Here is an 18,401-nt window from a genome sequence, read left to right on the forward strand (position 1 = left end):
ATCTTAATTAGTACTCCTTGGTCCCGACCCATTTGGTCCCCAACTCCTGGCGGATCATAGTAGGCTCTCTCTCCTTTTGTTTTCTCCTTGGAGTTCAACCTATTGTGAGGCTCATCCAAGCTTCGTCACCCTGAAAAAGCATCATCGGGAGAAAAACTGGTGGTACTTCTCTTGTCGGAAGGGCTGCTAGTTGATCCGAGAAAACCCATCCTCCATCCATGGATGAAAGAATAGATTCTTCTTTATTTTTTCCGAGTAGTGTTGGGCCTTCGACATTTTGTAGGGTTCAACACAGAGGTCTTTGAATCGATTTTCCGAGCCGTTTGATGAGGAGCAGAGGTCACTCAATTTTCTGGTCGGATCTAAGGTGCCCCCCATGTGGGAGCTGCTGGCCGAGCAGGCTTTGATTAACGTCGGCTCGAGCCCGGCAGGATAAAAATTTGCCATTCTCTTTTCATTTTAGATGTTGATGATTATAACTTCTGATCTTTTTTTTTCTTGATATTGCAGAAATGAAGACCGACCTCGCACTAATAAGGAAGGCTCTCCAGAAGAGGGCGGCTAGCGGAAGCGAGCCCTCGGCGAAGAGGGTTCAGACAACTTCAGCTTCAGCTTCTCCGAAGCCTCCAACTAGGGTCACTCCAACCTCATCAGAGAGACCGAGTTCAGAAGATGGTCCTTGGGTTGGCACCCAGCCCAACACCAAGATGGAGATTGACTCCCCCATCCGCTTGTTGTCGAACACCCCGTCTTCTCCTCAGCCGTCATTAGTGGCCAGGGTTTCTCAGTCGTCGTCCTCTCCCCCGGTCTCTCCTGCACTCGAGTCCAATATTTACATTCCGAAGTGGTCAGTGAAGGCCTCTGACTCGGGAATAAATAATGCTCAAGTGGCGAAAGAATTGGCTCGTGCAATCCTGCTCCCCGAAGACAAAAAGGCATTCAGAAGGTGGCAGGTCAACGACCTCGTTGAGGACGCCTACAAGTCAGTCATCCGGGTAAGTACCAAGCTACTATATTTTGGTTGTTTTAAACTTTGAATTTTTCTATTTGGACTAACTCTTCTTTCCCTTCTGCAGCACGCCGACATCATCTGCCTCATGCACGATGTGCTCATGGCGCTAGGACATCTGGTAACGAAGACGGAGGAGAAGCTAAAGGTCGTTGAGCACAAGTCGCCCGAGATCGAAGCAAATTTGAAAGCCAACTTGCAGGAGGCGGGGGAGAAATTGAAGGCAGCAACAGAGAAGTTGGACGCAATGGAGGCTCGGGCTGCAGTCGCGAAGTCCATGGCTGAAATAGCAGAACGCCGTTTAATCGAGGCCAAGAAGAGAATCCAGGAGGCCGAGCAACGAGCAGCCATGGCTGAGGAAAAGGCTGCTCGAGCTGAAGAAAAAGCCGCCCAAGCAGTGGAAATTTACCTCGCCTCGGAGGAGTTCAAGCAGGGGATCACCGAAGGAGCTGCCGACTCTTTCATGCTAGGCTTCCAGGACTGCCGAGCTCAAGTAGAAAGACTTCTCCCGGAAGCTGATCTCAGCAGCCTCCGGCCACTGAGTTAGGCTTCAAAAGCCTTTTTGATGGCGTTTTGAACTCTTTTTGTTTTGTAAGCTCGGTCGTTTATCCGACGAGCTTAACGTAAAGAACTATAATATCAATGGCAACCCTTTTGTTCATACCCGGTCTTCTGCTGCTTGTGCTTGAGTTTAGGATGAATTCATAAGGCATATGAGAACAGATGATGCTTTATGATTAATCTTTGCTTATTTTTTTATAGAAGTCTGCGCTCTGGGCCCTTTTATGGATTTTAAGTCGAAATGTTGGCTCTTATGTTATATTTTTATTTGTGGATTTTGAGTTCTTGACGTTTGAATAGTGCTTCATTGTTCACTGACATGCATGATGTCGATTCAATGATTGGCCCTCTTCTTTCACTGTTCTTTGGAAGTTGGCATGTTGGACATTTCATAAATGAGGAGCCAAGGTTTTCTGCTCTTCTGCTTATGCTGCATTCTAGAATGGATTGGGTAGCATATGGGAAGCATTGGCTCCTATCTAGTTATTGCATAATGATGGCTGGTATGGTACAAGACTAGTTTGATGTACCCCATACCGCTCGGTTTTTTTTTTTTTTAGTAACTGACAACAACCTGGCGTGAGTTATACCATCAAAGTCAAAAAAAATAAGAGTACATAAGGATGGAAAAGCGAAATCAGTCTCTGTCGATAAAATCTCTTCCGAGTGATGAGCAGTAAAAGAGGCAATCCAGTCTGTTGCCGAGTTTGCTTTTTTGGTACACATGGATCATCTGAAACGATCTACAATCAGCCACCAAGCTCTAGATCTACATACCATGATTAATTTTTTTTATTGCATTTTGATGAGCTGCAAGATATCAGTCTTACTAAACCTAAAATGGTTAAAAAGATGAATCTTAAGTTTCCATTTTGCCAATACTTATCTATCTTCTGCCACTTTTAGTTAACCTTAGATTTCAAATTTTCCTGAAGCTGATTCATATTCTGGCAGTCTCATAAAGATGTACTCTTGTAGATTGACGTATTTCAGTGGCTGGGTTTGCAAGTTATTTAGTTCTGAGGCCTGTTATCAGCATTTGCAATGCTTGCTTCTGCTTCTAGTGAATGGTTCATTCCAAACTTGATCTTAGACATGTTGTACTTTTGCTGATAATTATTACCTGTGTCAAGTGCAGGTAGGTTGCTGATAACTAATTATTACCATTAATTTGCATACAAGCATCCTGTTTATTGGTAATTGAAGTGTACTTCACATGTTTGAACTTGTTCAGAATAGAAAAATAAATTCTGTAGCAGTAGTCTTTTGCTTGATGTTTGTATTCCTTACATGAGAACTGCTATCTCAAAACCATTGGCACCCTGCTAGACAAGTTCAAAAAAAGAGTATTCAGAAACTAACATCCATCAAGTCCAAGCTTGCTTACCGTAAGGATAACAATTTCAAAATTGTGTTATTCTCAAAAAAAAATCTTTCTTTTTTCTTTTTTTTTTTTTGATTTCTACAATCTTTTTTACTTGGAAGAAAATATTCTTAGTTCTAAAATAGAGAAGCATCTTTGTCAAGAGCATGGTATGCCATGCCGTACCAGAAGATACCGAACGTATCATACCATACCGGTTCAGAATCGATACCAGTGGCGTACCGATTCTCGGTACGTTAAAAGAACCGTATACCATACCGACACTATGCTAGTATGGTGCTGGTATAGGATCCGGTATCAAGACGGCGAATCTTGATCAAAAGCAATAAGTCAATAACTATTGCCATTCTTTTTCTTAATTTTCAACGAAAGTCAAGCATTTTGAAGGAAATATACGTACAAAAAGGAGTAGAGAGAGAGCAGTTAGACCCATTGTAACAGAGCCACGGCTGTTCATCTCAAACCAAATCCGAACCGCACGAGCAAAGCGGTCGGACCGCTCATCCAAAATTAGCGACCCGACAAACCCGAGTCGTGACCCATTCGAACAATCGAACCCTTTTTTTTTTGATCCCATCCATCAGACGGTCACAATGGCGAGGGTCCACAGAATAGGGACCTTTTCGTCGTCGTTGACAATACCATGGACCTATAAATAATATTCCCTCTCCTTTCCCCTATATATATATCGGTACTAGGGGTTTAGTGCTTCGAGCGAGGCTTTTCTCCCTCCTTCCGCCGCTGCTCGCGTCTCCTTCCTACTCGAAGGCCTCTCTTCGCCTCCTCCTCCGATTAAATCATGGCGGAGCAGGTTGGATCTGATCCTTGCCATCTGCCTCCGTTCGCAACTTTCCTTTTATTCAATCTTTTGATTTTTCTTTCCTTGATGTTTTCTTTAGGAAATTTTGAATTTGTTCACGAGTTTTGTTTGTATTTGAATCCACTATTAGTAGGAGAAGAATGAGAATGGATCCAATCTCGATGTTGGAATTTGAGAGGACCGTAGATAGATCCAGGTTTTTCTGGATCACGTTGATTAGATTCTAGGCGTTCGTGTGAGTTTCGAGCTCGCATCGAATCATATTTCAAGTTTTGGCTTTATTTCAGTTCACATATAGGTTTGCGGAGCATAGAATCGATTGCTGTAAATTTTTGGAATCGGGTGATAATGTCATTTAAATATTTTTGAGTTTTTACAATGACTTTCAAACCGTGGTTATATAACCATATTAATAATTGTAGATTCAAGTTTTTTTTTAAAAAACCTTACAAAGAAAAGGTTTTCCTAAATTTCTCTCTTATGTTATTTATAAGCGGTTGACAGAGAATTGAAAAGCTGGAGTTGTCAATTTGATCGAATGTAACTTCTTGTTGTTTCTTCTTTCATTTTGTAAATGATGATTACCTTGGAATCATCTTTTCAAGTTCTAACTTATTATTCTTTCTGTTGCTTTTATCAATTTCGTTATCCAGACCGAGAAGGCGTTCCTGAAGCAGCCAAAGGTGTTTCTCTGGTAAGAAAAACGATTTTTTACAGAATTATTATTTTTCATTTATAGTTGCCTACATGTTTATATGGTGCTGCTGGAAATGTTGCAGCTCGAAGAAGGCTGGAAAGGGGAAGAAGCCTGGTAAGGGTGGGAGCAGATTTTGGAAGAGCATTGGACTTGGATTCAAGACTCCCAGAGAAGCCATTGAAGGTCTTATCTCTAAAAATTCTTTTTCTTATTGTGCTTATATATAATATCTCAAAGAGAAATTTAATGTTGCTTTTGGATGAGTATTTCCTAGCTAACCTATGGTGTGATTTATTTTTGTGATTGCCTATTATTTTGAGAGAGATGGTTTTTCTGCCCTTTTTGTTAATTGTTTGGTTTCTCTGCTATTGTCTGGTCATGCATGTTAAATTTACACCATCTTTAGGTCTATACCTGCTGGTGTCATCTAGAAAGATGGGAAGGCTGTAAGCCCACTTGGTGATCAAAGATGGGTGATGAGGGTCAACTTCATATGCACATATAAAATTCAGGTTGATCAATGGCTGGAATAAGGGAGAGAAGGGTGTTCGCTCCTCTGTATAAGAAGCACGGGTTATTAGGTTTACAATGTTATTTTTGCTCATGTATCTCTGGGCAAGAGTAGTTCTTAGGTCTTTTGAATAGCCAATAATATTGGACATGAAAATAACAGTCTTTGTTTTTTTGAAAATGGTGGATCCTGTTTATGTTAGCCCAATGTGTTGACACTTGCTGCAAAATTTTTTTGGTCTTTGTTTAAGGAGTCCTCTAGTGCAAGTGCAGGCAGTTCAATTGTAAGTTACTCCAAGTGCTAACTAAGGTTGGTTGGTTTAGAGTATTTAAGCATATCTAATCAAGTGTCTCATTGAGTGAGGATCTATGCGGGCGTTGGTTATGCACTGGGTACATCTTAGGTGTTTATACAAAGCTAAGAAACCCAAATAATACCTTGCGGCTAGTCTTTTTGGACGAGGCAATTTTGTGTCGTTACAAGTGGTATCAGAGTGGACCTAGCTTATAGCCTTTTTGGACTAGGGACACTGTAACACAGGCGTATTGGGGCTGTCCATGAAGTGGTTGTGATTAGATTTGAATGGGTTTGAACTCTTTAACCCAGCAAGGATGCCAGGGCTCAAACGGGGGAGTATGTGAGGACCCATGCACGTGTGTATTTAATCCTACATCAGCTATGCATTGGGTAGATCTTGGGTATTGGATAAGGTCTTAGGTTGTGACATATTGTTTTCTTTTTTTTAATGTGATAAAATGTTTTCTCAATATAAAGTACCATTATAAATTTCGTATATTAATACATATGATAAATATGCTTTATTACTTTATATATATGAAAATGCCAAGATGTTAATTTTTAGGTACTCTACAAACCTTGATACTTGGAACTGTTCCAGATATTTTAGTAACACTATGATAGTCTATCATATCATTAGGTTAGCTCTCAATATATTTGTGCACCACAACAATGGAAAGATAAGATGATGATTTATTTTGTATTGTGGAGGAGGGGAGAGTATGCAAGGACAATGAAAAGGTGTAAGGGATGGATGATCTTGATCTTGAATTGTTGGCCATGATCATCTATTGTAAGGAGAACAAGATGAATGGCTGGTAGGGTGCAGACCAGCCAAGCTATCTTGAACTCCTCTTGGTTTGCTTATTATGGAGGTTATGGAGTGCAACGAAGTACTCTTGGTGTACATGGACCATACTTTATTAGCTAGTTTCCTTGCTTGTAGTAAAAATTCTTTGAGCTTGCATGCTACCATTTCCTGCACTAGAAGTGAGTTGTAGGTGCTAGAAAGTGTCTCTTGAAAAAATTATAATAGGAAGTGATTAACAAGTGGGTGTGGTTTGAGTTCCTTAAGATAATATGAAGTAGGTGTATAACCCTAGATAGAAGTTCCCTTTTACCAGAATTCCACCTACTACAGTAGCTAGTTATGGCTTCCTTTGTCTAGCTGTACTATCCAAATACCTTATAGGAGGGAGTGTGAATATTCAAGTTCCATGACCAGTCAGGTTACTTTCCTCTAGATTCTTCTACATGTTTCTCTTCTAAAAATAAACCCTAAACAACTAATGCTCGCAATAACTTGCATTCTTAAACATTGAACATACATGCATATAGCTTATCACCTTTTTCATTCATATACCAGCGTCAGAAATCACTACTTAGCTTATATTGGTAGGAATTATCTGCATCTATCAATAATGTTTAGGGGATATAATCAGTAGCATGATTGTTATACAAAATCAACAATCTAGAAGGCTTGGATATCAAAGCCTTATTTTTCTGACCAATGACCCTTATTTTTCTGGACACAATGACCCGATTACAGCCCATCATGGTGGTCTTGGGTTTGCACAACCTAACCTAATTATGACCAGAACAAACAAAATTTTATGTAATATCATCTATCGTGTTATATAAAATCATTACATATTCTGTACTATAATAATAATGTTATATGTATTAGTATGACCGTATGTTGTAGGTCCATTTTGATATTAATCTGTGGAGCATAAATGCCATTCTCCTGAATCCTTCTCATATTCTTTCCCTTGGTCCCTACCCTCCAGCTCTGATCCTCTTCATCCTGCAAATGTTCATTGCAGCCCTCAGCTTGATGAGTGCGTTCCCCCTTGCCCCCCCTCTCTCACTGTGAAAGATATGAAGTTGTCAGTAATCTGGATTCTTCTTGACCTACTTCTTATGAAGCAATTGTTATTGGAGGAACTTTTAATAGGCTGCACCAAGGCCACTATTTGTTGATCCCCCTGTTTCCCCCCTTCCCTCTCCCCACTGTGCACATATCACCCATGACAATTTGGTTCCTAAATCTCTTTCCGTCAATATCTTTGTTTGGGTAGATGAGGAATCTCATAATTTTAATGGGTAATTTGCATCTGAAACATCTCAATGATGTTACCTATCATCACCTTGGAGATCTGATGCCCCTTCATAATTTTTATCTTTTTGTTCATTTTCTAATTTCTTTTGATAAACTGGGTGCCTTCTCTATTGCTTTCTTTACCTTTCTTTTTGATATCTCATGTGACAGTTTTATATTCTTTATAATTCATACATTTTTATTTATTCTGCAAATGATGGAAGATGATAAGTGGGTGAGATGATGATGTTTAATTTGTTTCCCTATTGGTTTGATGGCCAAGATGATGGCACTTGTTGTATTAGCTCTATCTGATCACTCTTCCTTTCTCTAATCCAGCAAGCCTTTTGTTTACTTATGAATGCATATTCTAAATTAAAGACTTGTTTTCTTTCAGTTTTTCTTATTGTGTGATACATGTAATGCCCCCGGGTGTGCATATCACCCATGACAATTTGGTTCCTAAATCTCTTTCCATCAATATCTTCATTTGGGCAGATGAGGAATCTCATAACTTTAATGGGTAATTTGCATCTGAAAATCTTAATGATGTTACCTATCATCACCTTGGAGATCTGATGCCTCTTCATAGTTTTTAACTTTTCTGTTCATTTTTTATTTTTTATTTTTGGATAAACTGCATGTCTTCTCGATCGCTTTTTTATCTTTCTTTTTGAGATCTTATGTAACAGTTTTATATTCTTTATAATTTATACATTTTTATTGATTCTGCAAATGATGGAAGATGATAGGAGGATGAGATGATGATGCTTAATTTGTTTCCCTATTGGTTTGATGGCCAAGATGATGGCACTTATTGCATTAGATCTATCTGATGGCACTTAAGATGTTGGGTGTTCAGTTCATAGATTAAACTCTAATAAAAAGATGCGAAAAACAGCTGTCTGCTAGGCATTGAGAAAATTCCAGCAGTTTTTTTTTTTGATAATAATGAGTGATCTTGGATGGTGTTGAACTCATTAACCATTGCAATAAATATTTTTCCTAGTAATAGTTTTTTTTTCTTTGATGATGACCTTTTTGGGCCTCCATTTTAGTCTCCTGCAATCATAAGCATGTCAATCTATTCATTGCTGATTTTTCCCCACGAGTTCCACTTAAGAAGTTCTCTTAGCATACTGATTATGAGCTCAAATCTTTGTCAACACATTTACTTTTTCAATCTTATCTATACCATATAAGGTAGAACAAAAGGAAAATAAATTGCCTTGGGTTCTATTGGAAAATATGTTAAATATCTCATTTAACATTTTGATTCCCATATTTGATCATATCATATTGGTTAGGCTCTCTCTAATTTTTCTGTGTCAAACTTCTTCTATGTCTAACCAATTTATAAATCTTTTTCTTTGTCTGTGTATGTCACACTAGCACTTTTACACAGTAACCCTATACATTGATTTGTGCCAGTTGTGTATAGAGTCTTACATGGAGACATCCCATTGCTTGCTTTAACATGATGTTGAATTTTTAATACAAACAATTTCTTTTGCCTAAATAATAATTTAAGGTGGAATATGTTGTCCTTTAACAACTTTGATTTGCTTGCAGGAACCTATATTGATAAGAAATGCCCATTCACCGGTAATGTCTCAATTAGGGGTCGCATCTTAGCAGGCACATGCCACAGTGCCAAGATGAACAGAACCATAATTGTACGTCGAAACTACCTTCATTATGTAAAGAAGTATCAAAGGCAAGTGAAATAGTATGCTGGTTTCTTGTTTCTTGATTAGATTGGAAACCATAACTTATTTTTCTTGTTTCCAGGTATGAGAAGAGGCACTCAAATATATCAGCACACGTATCACCTTGTTTCCGTGTGAAGGAAGGAGACCATATAATCATCGGGCAGTGCAGGTAAAGACTACATATCAACATTTTAGACATTGGGATGATGTTGCGTTTTGGGCATGTTCGTAATATCCACAAATCTGCCATCAGCTCATATGGGTGACTTAGGTGACAGATCTGGCATCCTATGAAATTTCCATTCCTGCCTATGTATGACAGCATGCTCTGTCCCGAGTCGTTTTTATCTCGATATATAATCTAGCATAATCAAAAGCTATACAGCCTACATCTCCTTAAATTATGTCAGGCTGTGGTTTATGATATACCATGGCAAAGGTTGGAACATTGTCGAAACTTGAAACCTAGTCACACTCATTAACTATCTACTGCGTATGCAGTTTATTTAATTGTAACTTTTGATCTTCCATCTGCCCAGGCCATTGGCAAAGACTGTGAGATTCAATGTGTTGAAAGTCATTCCAGCCGGCTCAAAAAGTGGAGGCGGCAAGAAGGCTTTTGCTGCACTCTGAGGTGGTCTGAAATACTGAGTTGTCCAGATAAAGGCATTTGTTATGAGGCTGAGAGCAGAGAAGTTGGATTTTTGAGTTTCATTTTTTTGGTACTCTCGTTTACTGATATTCTTTTGAGATTTTGATTGGATCGTAGAACTTTGAATGGTTTATATTGTTGCATTCAAAATTCTTAGAACTTATGGGGTATCTGAACCCCTTTGGGGTTGCTTGCCTTTGTCACAAAATTTGATGGTATTGGTAGTGTTGGCATCTGTGTAGAAGTATTTCAATGTATCCTATTTTAACAAAATCTGTTTAACGTCTGATTTTATTTTCCATCCCCTAAATTTCACAGGGATTGGCTTTACATTGGGTGATAATTGCTTGCAAGTTGTCTTGATTAAGGGTCATTTCAGTCTGATGCCGTCAGTCCTTGAGAATCTGATTATCTTCACACCTTGAAAATCTGATTTTTTCAGACCAATTAAACATTCTGAAACGGTGCTGTTAAAATCAGAATGAAAAAAATTATGTTTCAAGTTCATATATCATCCATAGGCCATGTTGGATCCAAGGGACCATCCTGTTGTCTTACCATTTGTTACTAAACCCTCCTGCATTATGACCCGTGAGCTTCCTTTGCTGTTAATTTGTGCTCAGCGTATATTGGGCAGCCTGCCATTGTAGTATATTATCCAAGTACTCAAATCACACAAGGACTTGAACAACTGCGCTAGTTGGAACACTGACGATTTTTATGTATTTCACTTTATAGCTTCTTGTATGGAAAATGCTGTTAATTAGTCAGTATGTAGATGCCGAAACAACAGACACGGTGCTAAAGAGATAAAAGCATATCAAAAGTCTATAGAGAAGTCCCTTTTTATATGGATTTCAATTGGAGGGATGTGTATGATTCAAGTATTTGGACTCACATTGTTCCCCATCAGCACAAGCGATGAGTCCATCATAAGACAGACATGCATCATGATATTGTTAATGAAGACTCAAGCATTAAAACTTTAACCAATTAATTTTGAACTGGTTCAGACATCAGGAAACAATTTTCTAAAGAGCAGCACTCTCTCTAGTCTCATGAGAAAAGAGTAACTATCGGTACATTATCTGGATGCAGAATAGTAATTATGAACCATGTCAAAACTGTCATACATAAATTTTAAGGATAAAACAAATGAAATGCAAGGTGTGATACATAGTTTAATTAAAAAAAAAACAGTCACTGGCTCACGTATGTAGGTGGCAACGCATGACCTTTCTACAGGACAAAAACATATATCAGGAATATCTTAGGCATTTGCAGCAAAAAAAAGGGAAAATCATAGACATTCTGCTTGTTTCAAGTAAGCAAGCAGGCCAAGTCAGAAGACCGTGATGAAAATCTTTAGGTGATCTTTCTGTACAAGGAAGTAGTTCAGATCCTCAGTCCCATAAGTTCCATCATGCCAAATGGCAAAAGGAGCAATAATCTGGCTCTAGGTGCTCATATCTGCACTCAGCAGAAATAATCAAACATGAAATGACATATCACTATGCACAAAAGCTGACCTCATATGTTACAAGAAGTTTATTGGCACCTGATAATACTCTGAAGGAATATAAAAGCTCAAAGAGAGATTGAAAGTACTAATAGTCCTATGACCTCCATGACAAAATAATTTTGCTTCAAATAAAAATATCCTTATTAAATTCTTCTATACATCCAATTAAAAGCGTACAAATGATTTCCTCTAGTATCTCTTAGTATATTTGGTTTCAGCTCAGCACAAATATGCCATCTCAAGTAGAATAGTTTCTCCATGACCTCCTATCAGAGCTAATCTGACTTTACATTATATATATATGTATAGTTATATGCCATTTTGCTCTGTTTAAAAGAAAATATTTATAGACGCGAGCTCAATCTATTTGCAAAGACCTTCAGAGTAAAGAGTTGCAGCGGACGCTCATTTAAAAAAAAAAAAAAGAGCTGTGGAGATCCATCATTTTACTATTTCGAGATATTCAGGCAAACAGCTTTGGAATCCAAAATACGTGTGCACTAGGCCTGTTGCACCACACATAGTAGATAACCAGAACTCTTTGAGGAAAATGACAAAGGTTTATCTAAAATCAAATGATAATAATACATAAACTTGTTCCTGATTCTGCTCCATAGTTTCTACATCCATCCTGCTTAAGCTTCCTCTGATTTTCTATAAATAATACCTAGGACTCTGTTTTGAAGATCATATGCCTTACAAAAGGAAAACTACTATTCAAAACAGATTGGTACTAGAAAGTTTGAAAGTTCAATAATTAATGATAAAAATTGAATCCAAAATATACCTTAACCAACCATGTTTTCATGGCCCACATGATTCATGTGATATGCGTGAAAATTGACTTCATTCATATATTTACAAGCTTAAAACTTCTGAAAGAAAATATTACTAAAATCAAAATCTAACAAGATTTGATTGCTACTAATGCTCCAAAAGAGCCAATTGAGTCCTACCACCACTCATAATAAATTTCAAAATTAATAATATTTTTATTATTAGCAGATCACATTAGGAGGTTATAAAGTGCTATTTATCATTTAAGAATAACATAACTAGTAATCGATAGCTATAGATTCTAATATTCCATATGTACAAGATCAACCTAGGTGTAACTTAGTTGCTAGAACTGAAATTGCGTGTGGGTGCAAATGTGGGGAAATGGGTATTTTAAAATAATCTTATGTGAAGAATTGCTTAGGAAGTTGGTACACATTCAAGGTTCCGAACAGCTTCTGTTTCTTGACACTAAGATTGGAAAATCTTTAATGGCATGTTGCCATGTCAAAGTTGTTATGGATGATGTGTCAACCTTTACTAGAAACTAGTGTGATGTGTCCTTGTGTCATTCATGCAATAGTTTGGAACTACTTAGTTCCTCAAAATATTTCATAATTTCGTTAAACTGTCCATCAGGAACTCTAATTCATGGCAAACTTTTAAAAGGGACATATTTATCATACTACATGACCACAAGTTTGTGGTTCATTTCGCCACACTTTAGAATTCATAGGGAGTTTATAACAGTTATGTCTTCCTTCAAGTAATTGAGCACATGAAAGAGGTTGTTCATTAGATACCATTGTGAATATGTCTTCCTTCAATTAATTGGCAAAGAGATAAAGTTATGGGTAAATTAGGTTAAGAGCCTTGGTTCTGTCACAAGTTTATATCTATCCTTTTTGAAAGGAAAACCCAACTAAGATTGTTTTATATTTATTTTCATCTAAGACAAAACCATAATTCCTTTTTAGTTATACATGTAAGAAAGACATATAAAAGTTGAAGTACTTGAAATAAAAGACAGCCAACTAAAAGGAGCATGAGGAATAAAGTTTAGGTAAAGTAGGCTTACCTATATTTGAGTTTGTTATTCTGCTTTGGATAATGTATCAGCTGTTATCAACATCATTCTCGGGTGTCATAACTCTTCCAACCTTCTTCACGAGGGTCTTCTCAATACAATTCTTTGATGCTTTGAAAAAGCAAAATCCAATCAGGCAAAAGGACCTCATTTAGAACGAAAGAAGGCATCTTGCTCATAGCCTTGATGCCATATAATAAAGAACAATGCAAGACATTAGCAGTGACAATCTCTTTGATCTTTGAAACTGCACAGCAGTTCTTCCTTCCTTCACAGAATGTCCGACAGACCATGCCCACATCCTCAAAACACACCACTCAATGCATTATCACCATCAGACTCCATGCCGGGTCCCTTAGTCCCCAGCTCCTTCCTTGGCTTCGGCGCGAGCCCCTTCGCCAGCATCTCCTCATCATACTTCCGAGCCATCTCAACCATTCCCTTTTGCAGCAATGCATCAATCAATGCATTGTAAGCAAACGCATCCGGACTATGCCCATGCTCCTCCATTGCCTTCCAAACAACAAACACTGGCCTGAGAAACCCCCACCTCCCGAACTTCTTCATCAGCATCACATATGTCTCCATCCTTGGCCGGCACCCGCTCTTCACCATTTTATCAAACAGCCCGAGGATCTCCTGTGGCCTATTCAAATTCTGAAAGAAACAGTGGTAAGTGATGACATTGGGCTCGCAGCCCTTCTTCCTCATCTGATCAACAAATGCATACGACTCCCTGAACCTCCCTTCTCTGCACAACAGCTTGATGATCGTGTTAAATGTTGCGACATTTGGCTGGCACCCTAAATCGAGCATCTCCCTGTACAAACGAATCGAGAAATCGACCCCATTCGAGAGCCCGATCGCCTGAATTACAGTATTGTAAGCTACGACGTCCAAAAAGATGCCCTTTTTCTTCATCTCCTTGTACAATTTGACGGCCTTCCACGGCTTGCCGGACTTGGAGAGGATATCCATGTAGATGGAGTAGGAATGGAGGTCCTTCGCGATGCCCTTCCGGTCCATGTCGTCCCAGAACTCGCGGCACTTGCCCCACCACCCCATCTTGAGCCAGCCGCGGAGGAGGAGGTTGTAGGTCTTCGTGTCGGGAGGGAAGGGAGCGGAGGAGCGGAGGCAGAGGTCCTCGGCCTCGGGGACGAGGCGGCGGTCGCAGAGGGCGTCGATGAGGAGGTGGAAGGTGGCGCGGTCGCGGAGGCCGAAGTCGTCGGCGGCGCGGCGGAGGGCAGCGAGGGCGTCGGGGATGAGGCGGGCCGCGGCGAGGCGGTTGAAGAGGGCGCGGAAGGCGGGGCGGAGGGCGTCGGGAGAGGAGGAAGAGGAGGAGGAGGGGTTCGGATGGTGGGAGGAGAGGAGGGACCAGGCGTGGGAGAACTCGAAGTGCTTGCCGAGGATGTCGACGGCGCGGGCGAGGGTGGCGGGGGTGTGGGAGAAGCCGCCGCCGGCGGCGGCCCAGTGGAAGAAGTCGAGGGCGCGGGGCCAGTCGTTGGCGTAGCTGGAGAGGGTCTCGAGGACGGTCTCGTGGTCGAGGGGTGGCGAAGGAGAGGACGAGGAGGAGGAGGAGGAGAAGGAGTGGGAGGAGACGCGAAGGAAGAGAACGTAGGAGCGAGTGGCGATGGAGGAGCGGAGGAGGGAGGGCATTGGCTGCCGCTAGGGATTTTAGAGAGTTTTTCCTCTTTATTTTTCTTTATCAAACAAAGGGTTTTTTCCGCCTCCATCTTGCGTTTCCGTTATATTCTGACCAAATATGCACGTGCCCAGCACGTGAGAAAAAAATTGTGATGCGGAAGCTACAGCTTTTAGGAGATTATGTATTAGCAGTATTCTCTTGCCTCCGTTTGGAGTTGAGTTCAGATGTAATAAGGGGAAAAAAATTATAGTTTCACCTCTCAAATTTGGGTGATTTTCAGGCGCACTCTTTGATCTTTGAAAATTTTAAAAATGATCATTCGAGTTTCCAAAGTATTTCGAAATGATTCTCTGGCTTGCCAACCAACCAACACCGTTAACTAGTCAAAGGACAATAATGCTCTTACCCTCTTCAACCTTTTTCGAAGTCTATTTTCCTAACTAACTAGCTAATTGCCATGGCCATATCTTCCTTGGATCTTCGTATGTATAATTTAAAACTCCTCCATATGTAGGGGACAGGAAGGAAAGAAAAAGAAGAGGCTCTTCACCTTCTTCCTCTTCGACGAAGGGGTGCCATCGTCCTTCTTCTTTCTAAAATCCTTGCTAAGGTGATGCTAAAAATGTGCTATCTACGAGGTTGATGGTGGTGAACTAATCTAGAGAAACTCTAGCATGTTGCATTTCCAAAAAAACTATAATTTTTCAAAAAAAAAAGAACTGTTGTTCTTTCACGTACCAGGCCATCCAATTAGGACAAGACCATTGAGATGCAAGTGTGGCCTGATATGTAGAGAGGAATGGAAAGGTCTCCATTAGTTCGTAATTGAACATAGATTTCCAATGTGTTTTAATTTTCTTTCGTGAGGGATTGGTCCATTAGACTGGCGTGGTTGTGTACTGGGCTTACTAGCCCAAAGATGAGATAGAACTCACGCAACTCGCATGTGAGATGGGAGGAAGAGGACTTCTAGTAAGACTTTGAAAATTTCTTGATTGGAGTTGTGATTCAAGCTCTTCTTTGGAGGGTTTCTTGGAGTTTTCTTTCAATTCGGCCCTGGGATCTCATCGGAGTTGAGGTGAAGCCCAAATCCTTCTTCTTCCCATTTTATTCACTCTCTCAAAGTAGCCATTGGAGGCTTGTTTAACCTCGACCGGTCGCCGGATTTGAACGCACTGCCTTCCCTGTTATCCCTTTTTTTTCTTTTTTGCCGAGTCGGCTGCCGTCGCCAAGTGTGGTTGTGATTTGGTTGCCTCCATAGGTCACTTCCACAAGCTACCGCCGTCCCTAGAGCTCTCCTCCTATTTTGAGAAGAGACCACCGTGGTTAGCCCTCTCCTCTCTCTCTCTCTTTTGATGGAGGCAAAGCCACCTGGCTTTATTAGAAAAATAGAGTTTGCAAAATCTATTTACAAAGAATTTGCAAAAAAAAAAAAAAATTACGAAAAATAATGATCTGTAAGTAACCTTATAAATGATTTGAAGGATCTCTATATCTTCGATGTATAAGCTCTGCTCTATCTCTCTCTTTCCCTCTTTTCTTTTCTATCTCTAGTCGATTCAAGAGGTTAAGTGAAGAATCCCTGGTGATTATCCCTTTCTCTTTCTTTCTTTCTTTTCCTTCCCGTCTCTAGTTGATTTGAGGGGTCGAGGGGTACCGGGCTGTTGATTATCCCTTTTATGGTTTTGATTGGCTTTAATACCATAGGAAAGCAGCCAACTAGACAAAAAAGCGTTGAGTAAGGTATTGTATATTTTGGTTCTTAAATTGAGATATAGATTAATTTGAATCTGTCGGCAGTAGAGATAAGAATTTCCAAACATTAATTACCTCTCTCTCTCTCTCCCTATATATATATATATATATATATATATATATATGTGTGTGTGTTATGAATCCACCGTATTTGGGTGGATGACCACTTAACCTTCACCTCTTGAGTTTCCCCACCTCTTGGGTTTTCCATCTTTTGTAACTCCTAGATGTGCCCCTTATCCCTTGGGGATGTCTACATTCATCCACCTTTTCACCTTCTCTTGTCCTTTAATTGTCTTGTGATTATGACTATTATATCTCCTCTTTATAACCCTAGGCCTATAAAAGGGTACCTTGAGGAGGATGAAATGTACACAAGTAAAAAGAGAAAGAAAGGCATTAGAAAGAAATGGAAAATACTATTAGTTCATGAAGAACTAATTTTCTATAATTTCTGTGTCTTATTTATTTTCTTGTCTCCAATCTCTTTACCTTTTATTTTACAACACGTTATCAGCACGAAGGCTCTACCAATTGTGGAAGTACATGGTGTTCTTTCTACAAGAAAAATATTTTATATGCCATTCTCCAATTTGTAAGTTTCTTTTTCAAATTAGATTCTCAATATCTAATTTATTTTTTTTTTATGATTGACATAGAATGGTCAAATTGTTCACTTGCAATTTGTATGATACAAATTCATAATCCTATGATTCTTGTTTGTAGAGAATGTCGAATCTTACCAAACATGAATTCGTTGCTCTTGATATTTTTGGCAAGAATTACTTATCTTGGATCCTTGATGCTGAGATCCATCTTGATGCAATGAACCTTGGAAATACTATAAAGGAAGAAAATCAAGCGTCCCTGCAGGACCGTGCTAAAGCAATGATTTTTCTTCGGCACCATCTTCATGAGGAATTGAAAACTGAGTATCTAACGGTAAAAGATCCCCTCATTCTGTGGAATAATTTAAAGGAGAGATATGAGCACCAGAAGTGCGTAATCCTCCCAAAAGCTCGATATGATTGGATGCACCTGAGGTTGCAAGATTTTAAGAGTGTTAGTGAATATAATTCTGCACTCTTTAAAATCAGCTCACTTTTGAAATTATGTGGTGAGAAAGTCACCGATGAGGATATGTTAGAGAAGACATTTACTACTTTTCATGCCTCGAATGTGCTCCTGCAGCAGCAATATCGAGAGAGGAAGTTTACAAAGTATTCTGAACTTATATCTTGTCTTCTAGTGGCTGAGCAAAATAATGAACTTTTGTTGAAAAATCACCAATCTCGTCCCACTAGTTCCATACCATTCCCTGAAGTGAATGGCACATCATTCCCTGAAGCGAATGATAAATCATTCCAAAAGAATCGTAGATATGGGAGAGGACGTGGTAGAAAAATTTATCATGGTGGCACCAGAAGTGAAACCACCAAAAGGAGAAATAACAAACGGGATGCACCGTACCACCAGAAGTGGAACCACCAAAAGTGGAATAACTCAGATAAAAGAGAAGGCTCTCAGAGTAAAAAGAAATTTGAAGATGTGTGTTATAGATGTGGTATGAATGGACATTGGTCGCGTACCTGTCGTACGCCTAAGCATTTGGCAGACCTCTACCAAGCCTCTTTGAAAGAAAAAGAAAAGGGAATTGAAACAAATTTTGCTGAACCATCAACACATTTCAAAACCTCTGATGGGGTTGATATTACTTATCTTGATGTTTCTGATTTCTTTGAAGATCCTAGTGGTAGAATTGATCATTTGATTGGTGATGGAAGTGTTTCCTTTAATTAGTGCATTTTTCTTTATCATGTTGTAAGACTTTATGTTATATTTTAAGTAATAAAATTTTACATATGTTTTGC

At 39.4% G+C, this 18,401-nt stretch overlaps 3 protein-coding genes and 4 non-coding genes across 7 annotated transcripts; 6 read left to right on the forward strand and 1 right to left on the reverse strand.

Moving 5' to 3' along the window:
• The first annotated feature begins 3,643 nt into the window (after positions 1-3,643).
• Positions 3,644-10,074, forward strand: LOC103696739 (small ribosomal subunit protein uS17-like). The gene is made up of 6 exons (XM_008778452.5): positions 3,644-3,765; positions 4,428-4,468; positions 4,554-4,654; positions 8,953-9,097; positions 9,172-9,261; positions 9,632-10,074. Exons 1-6 carry the CDS (start codon positions 3,754-3,756, stop codon positions 9,723-9,725), a joined length of 483 nt encoding a protein of 160 aa, XP_008776674.2. The 5' UTR covers positions 3,644-3,753; the 3' UTR covers positions 9,726-10,074.
• LOC113461236 (small nucleolar RNA Z101) lies at positions 7,352-7,450 on the forward strand. Its single transcript, XR_003383370.2, has one exon. It is a non-coding gene; the product is annotated as a small nucleolar RNA Z101 (small nucleolar RNA).
• On the forward strand, positions 7,614-7,701 carry LOC113461238 (small nucleolar RNA Z102/R77). Its single transcript, XR_003383372.1, has one exon. It is a non-coding gene; the product is annotated as a small nucleolar RNA Z102/R77 (small nucleolar RNA).
• Positions 7,870-7,967, forward strand: LOC113461237 (small nucleolar RNA Z101). The gene has a single exon (XR_003383371.2). It is a non-coding gene; the product is annotated as a small nucleolar RNA Z101 (small nucleolar RNA).
• Positions 8,135-8,224, forward strand: LOC113461239 (small nucleolar RNA Z102/R77). Its single transcript, XR_003383373.1, has one exon. It is a non-coding gene; the product is annotated as a small nucleolar RNA Z102/R77 (small nucleolar RNA).
• Positions 10,075-10,803: 729 nt separating the features above from the next.
• On the reverse strand, positions 10,804-14,850 carry LOC103696743 (Pentatricopeptide repeat (PPR) superfamily protein). The gene is made up of 2 exons (XM_008778457.4): positions 13,122-14,850; positions 10,804-11,214 (listed from the first exon to the last, which is right to left on the reverse strand). Exon 1 carries the CDS (start codon positions 14,784-14,786, stop codon positions 13,434-13,436), a length of 1,353 nt encoding a protein of 450 aa, XP_008776679.3. The 5' UTR covers positions 14,787-14,850; the 3' UTR covers positions 10,804-11,214; positions 13,122-13,433.
• Positions 14,851-17,259: 2,409 nt separating this feature from the next.
• LOC120110003 (uncharacterized) lies at positions 17,260-18,330 on the forward strand. The gene has a single exon (XM_088713488.1). The coding sequence runs from the start codon at positions 17,260-17,262 to the stop codon at positions 18,328-18,330; it is 1,071 nt and encodes a 356-aa protein (XP_088569614.1).
• The last annotated feature ends 71 nt before the right edge of the window (positions 18,331-18,401 follow it).

This window comes from Phoenix dactylifera, chromosome 2 (assembly GCF_051530095.1).
Source record: "Phoenix dactylifera cultivar Ajwa chromosome 2, Ajwa_hap1_PhDact_Kaust_v1.1, whole genome shotgun sequence".
Taxonomy (NCBI): Eukaryota; Viridiplantae; Streptophyta; class Magnoliopsida; order Arecales; family Arecaceae; genus Phoenix; species Phoenix dactylifera.

Coding starts and splice junctions, on each gene's coding strand:
- LOC103696739 (XM_008778452.5), top strand. Junction 4,469..4,553: donor CAGCCAAAGGTGTTTCTCTG/GTAAGAAAAACG, acceptor GAAATGTTGCAG/CTCGAAGAAGGCTGGAAAGG. Junction 4,655..8,952: donor TCCCAGAGAAGCCATTGAAG/GTCTTATCTCTA, acceptor ATTTGCTTGCAG/GAACCTATATTGATAAGAAA.
- LOC120110003 (XM_088713488.1), top strand. CDS start 17,260: ATGTCGAATCTTACCAAACATGAATTCGTTGCTCTTGATATTTTTGGC.
- LOC103696743 (XM_008778457.4), bottom strand. CDS start 14,786: ATGCCCTCCCTCCTCCGCTCCTCCATCGCCACTCGCTCCTACGTTCTC.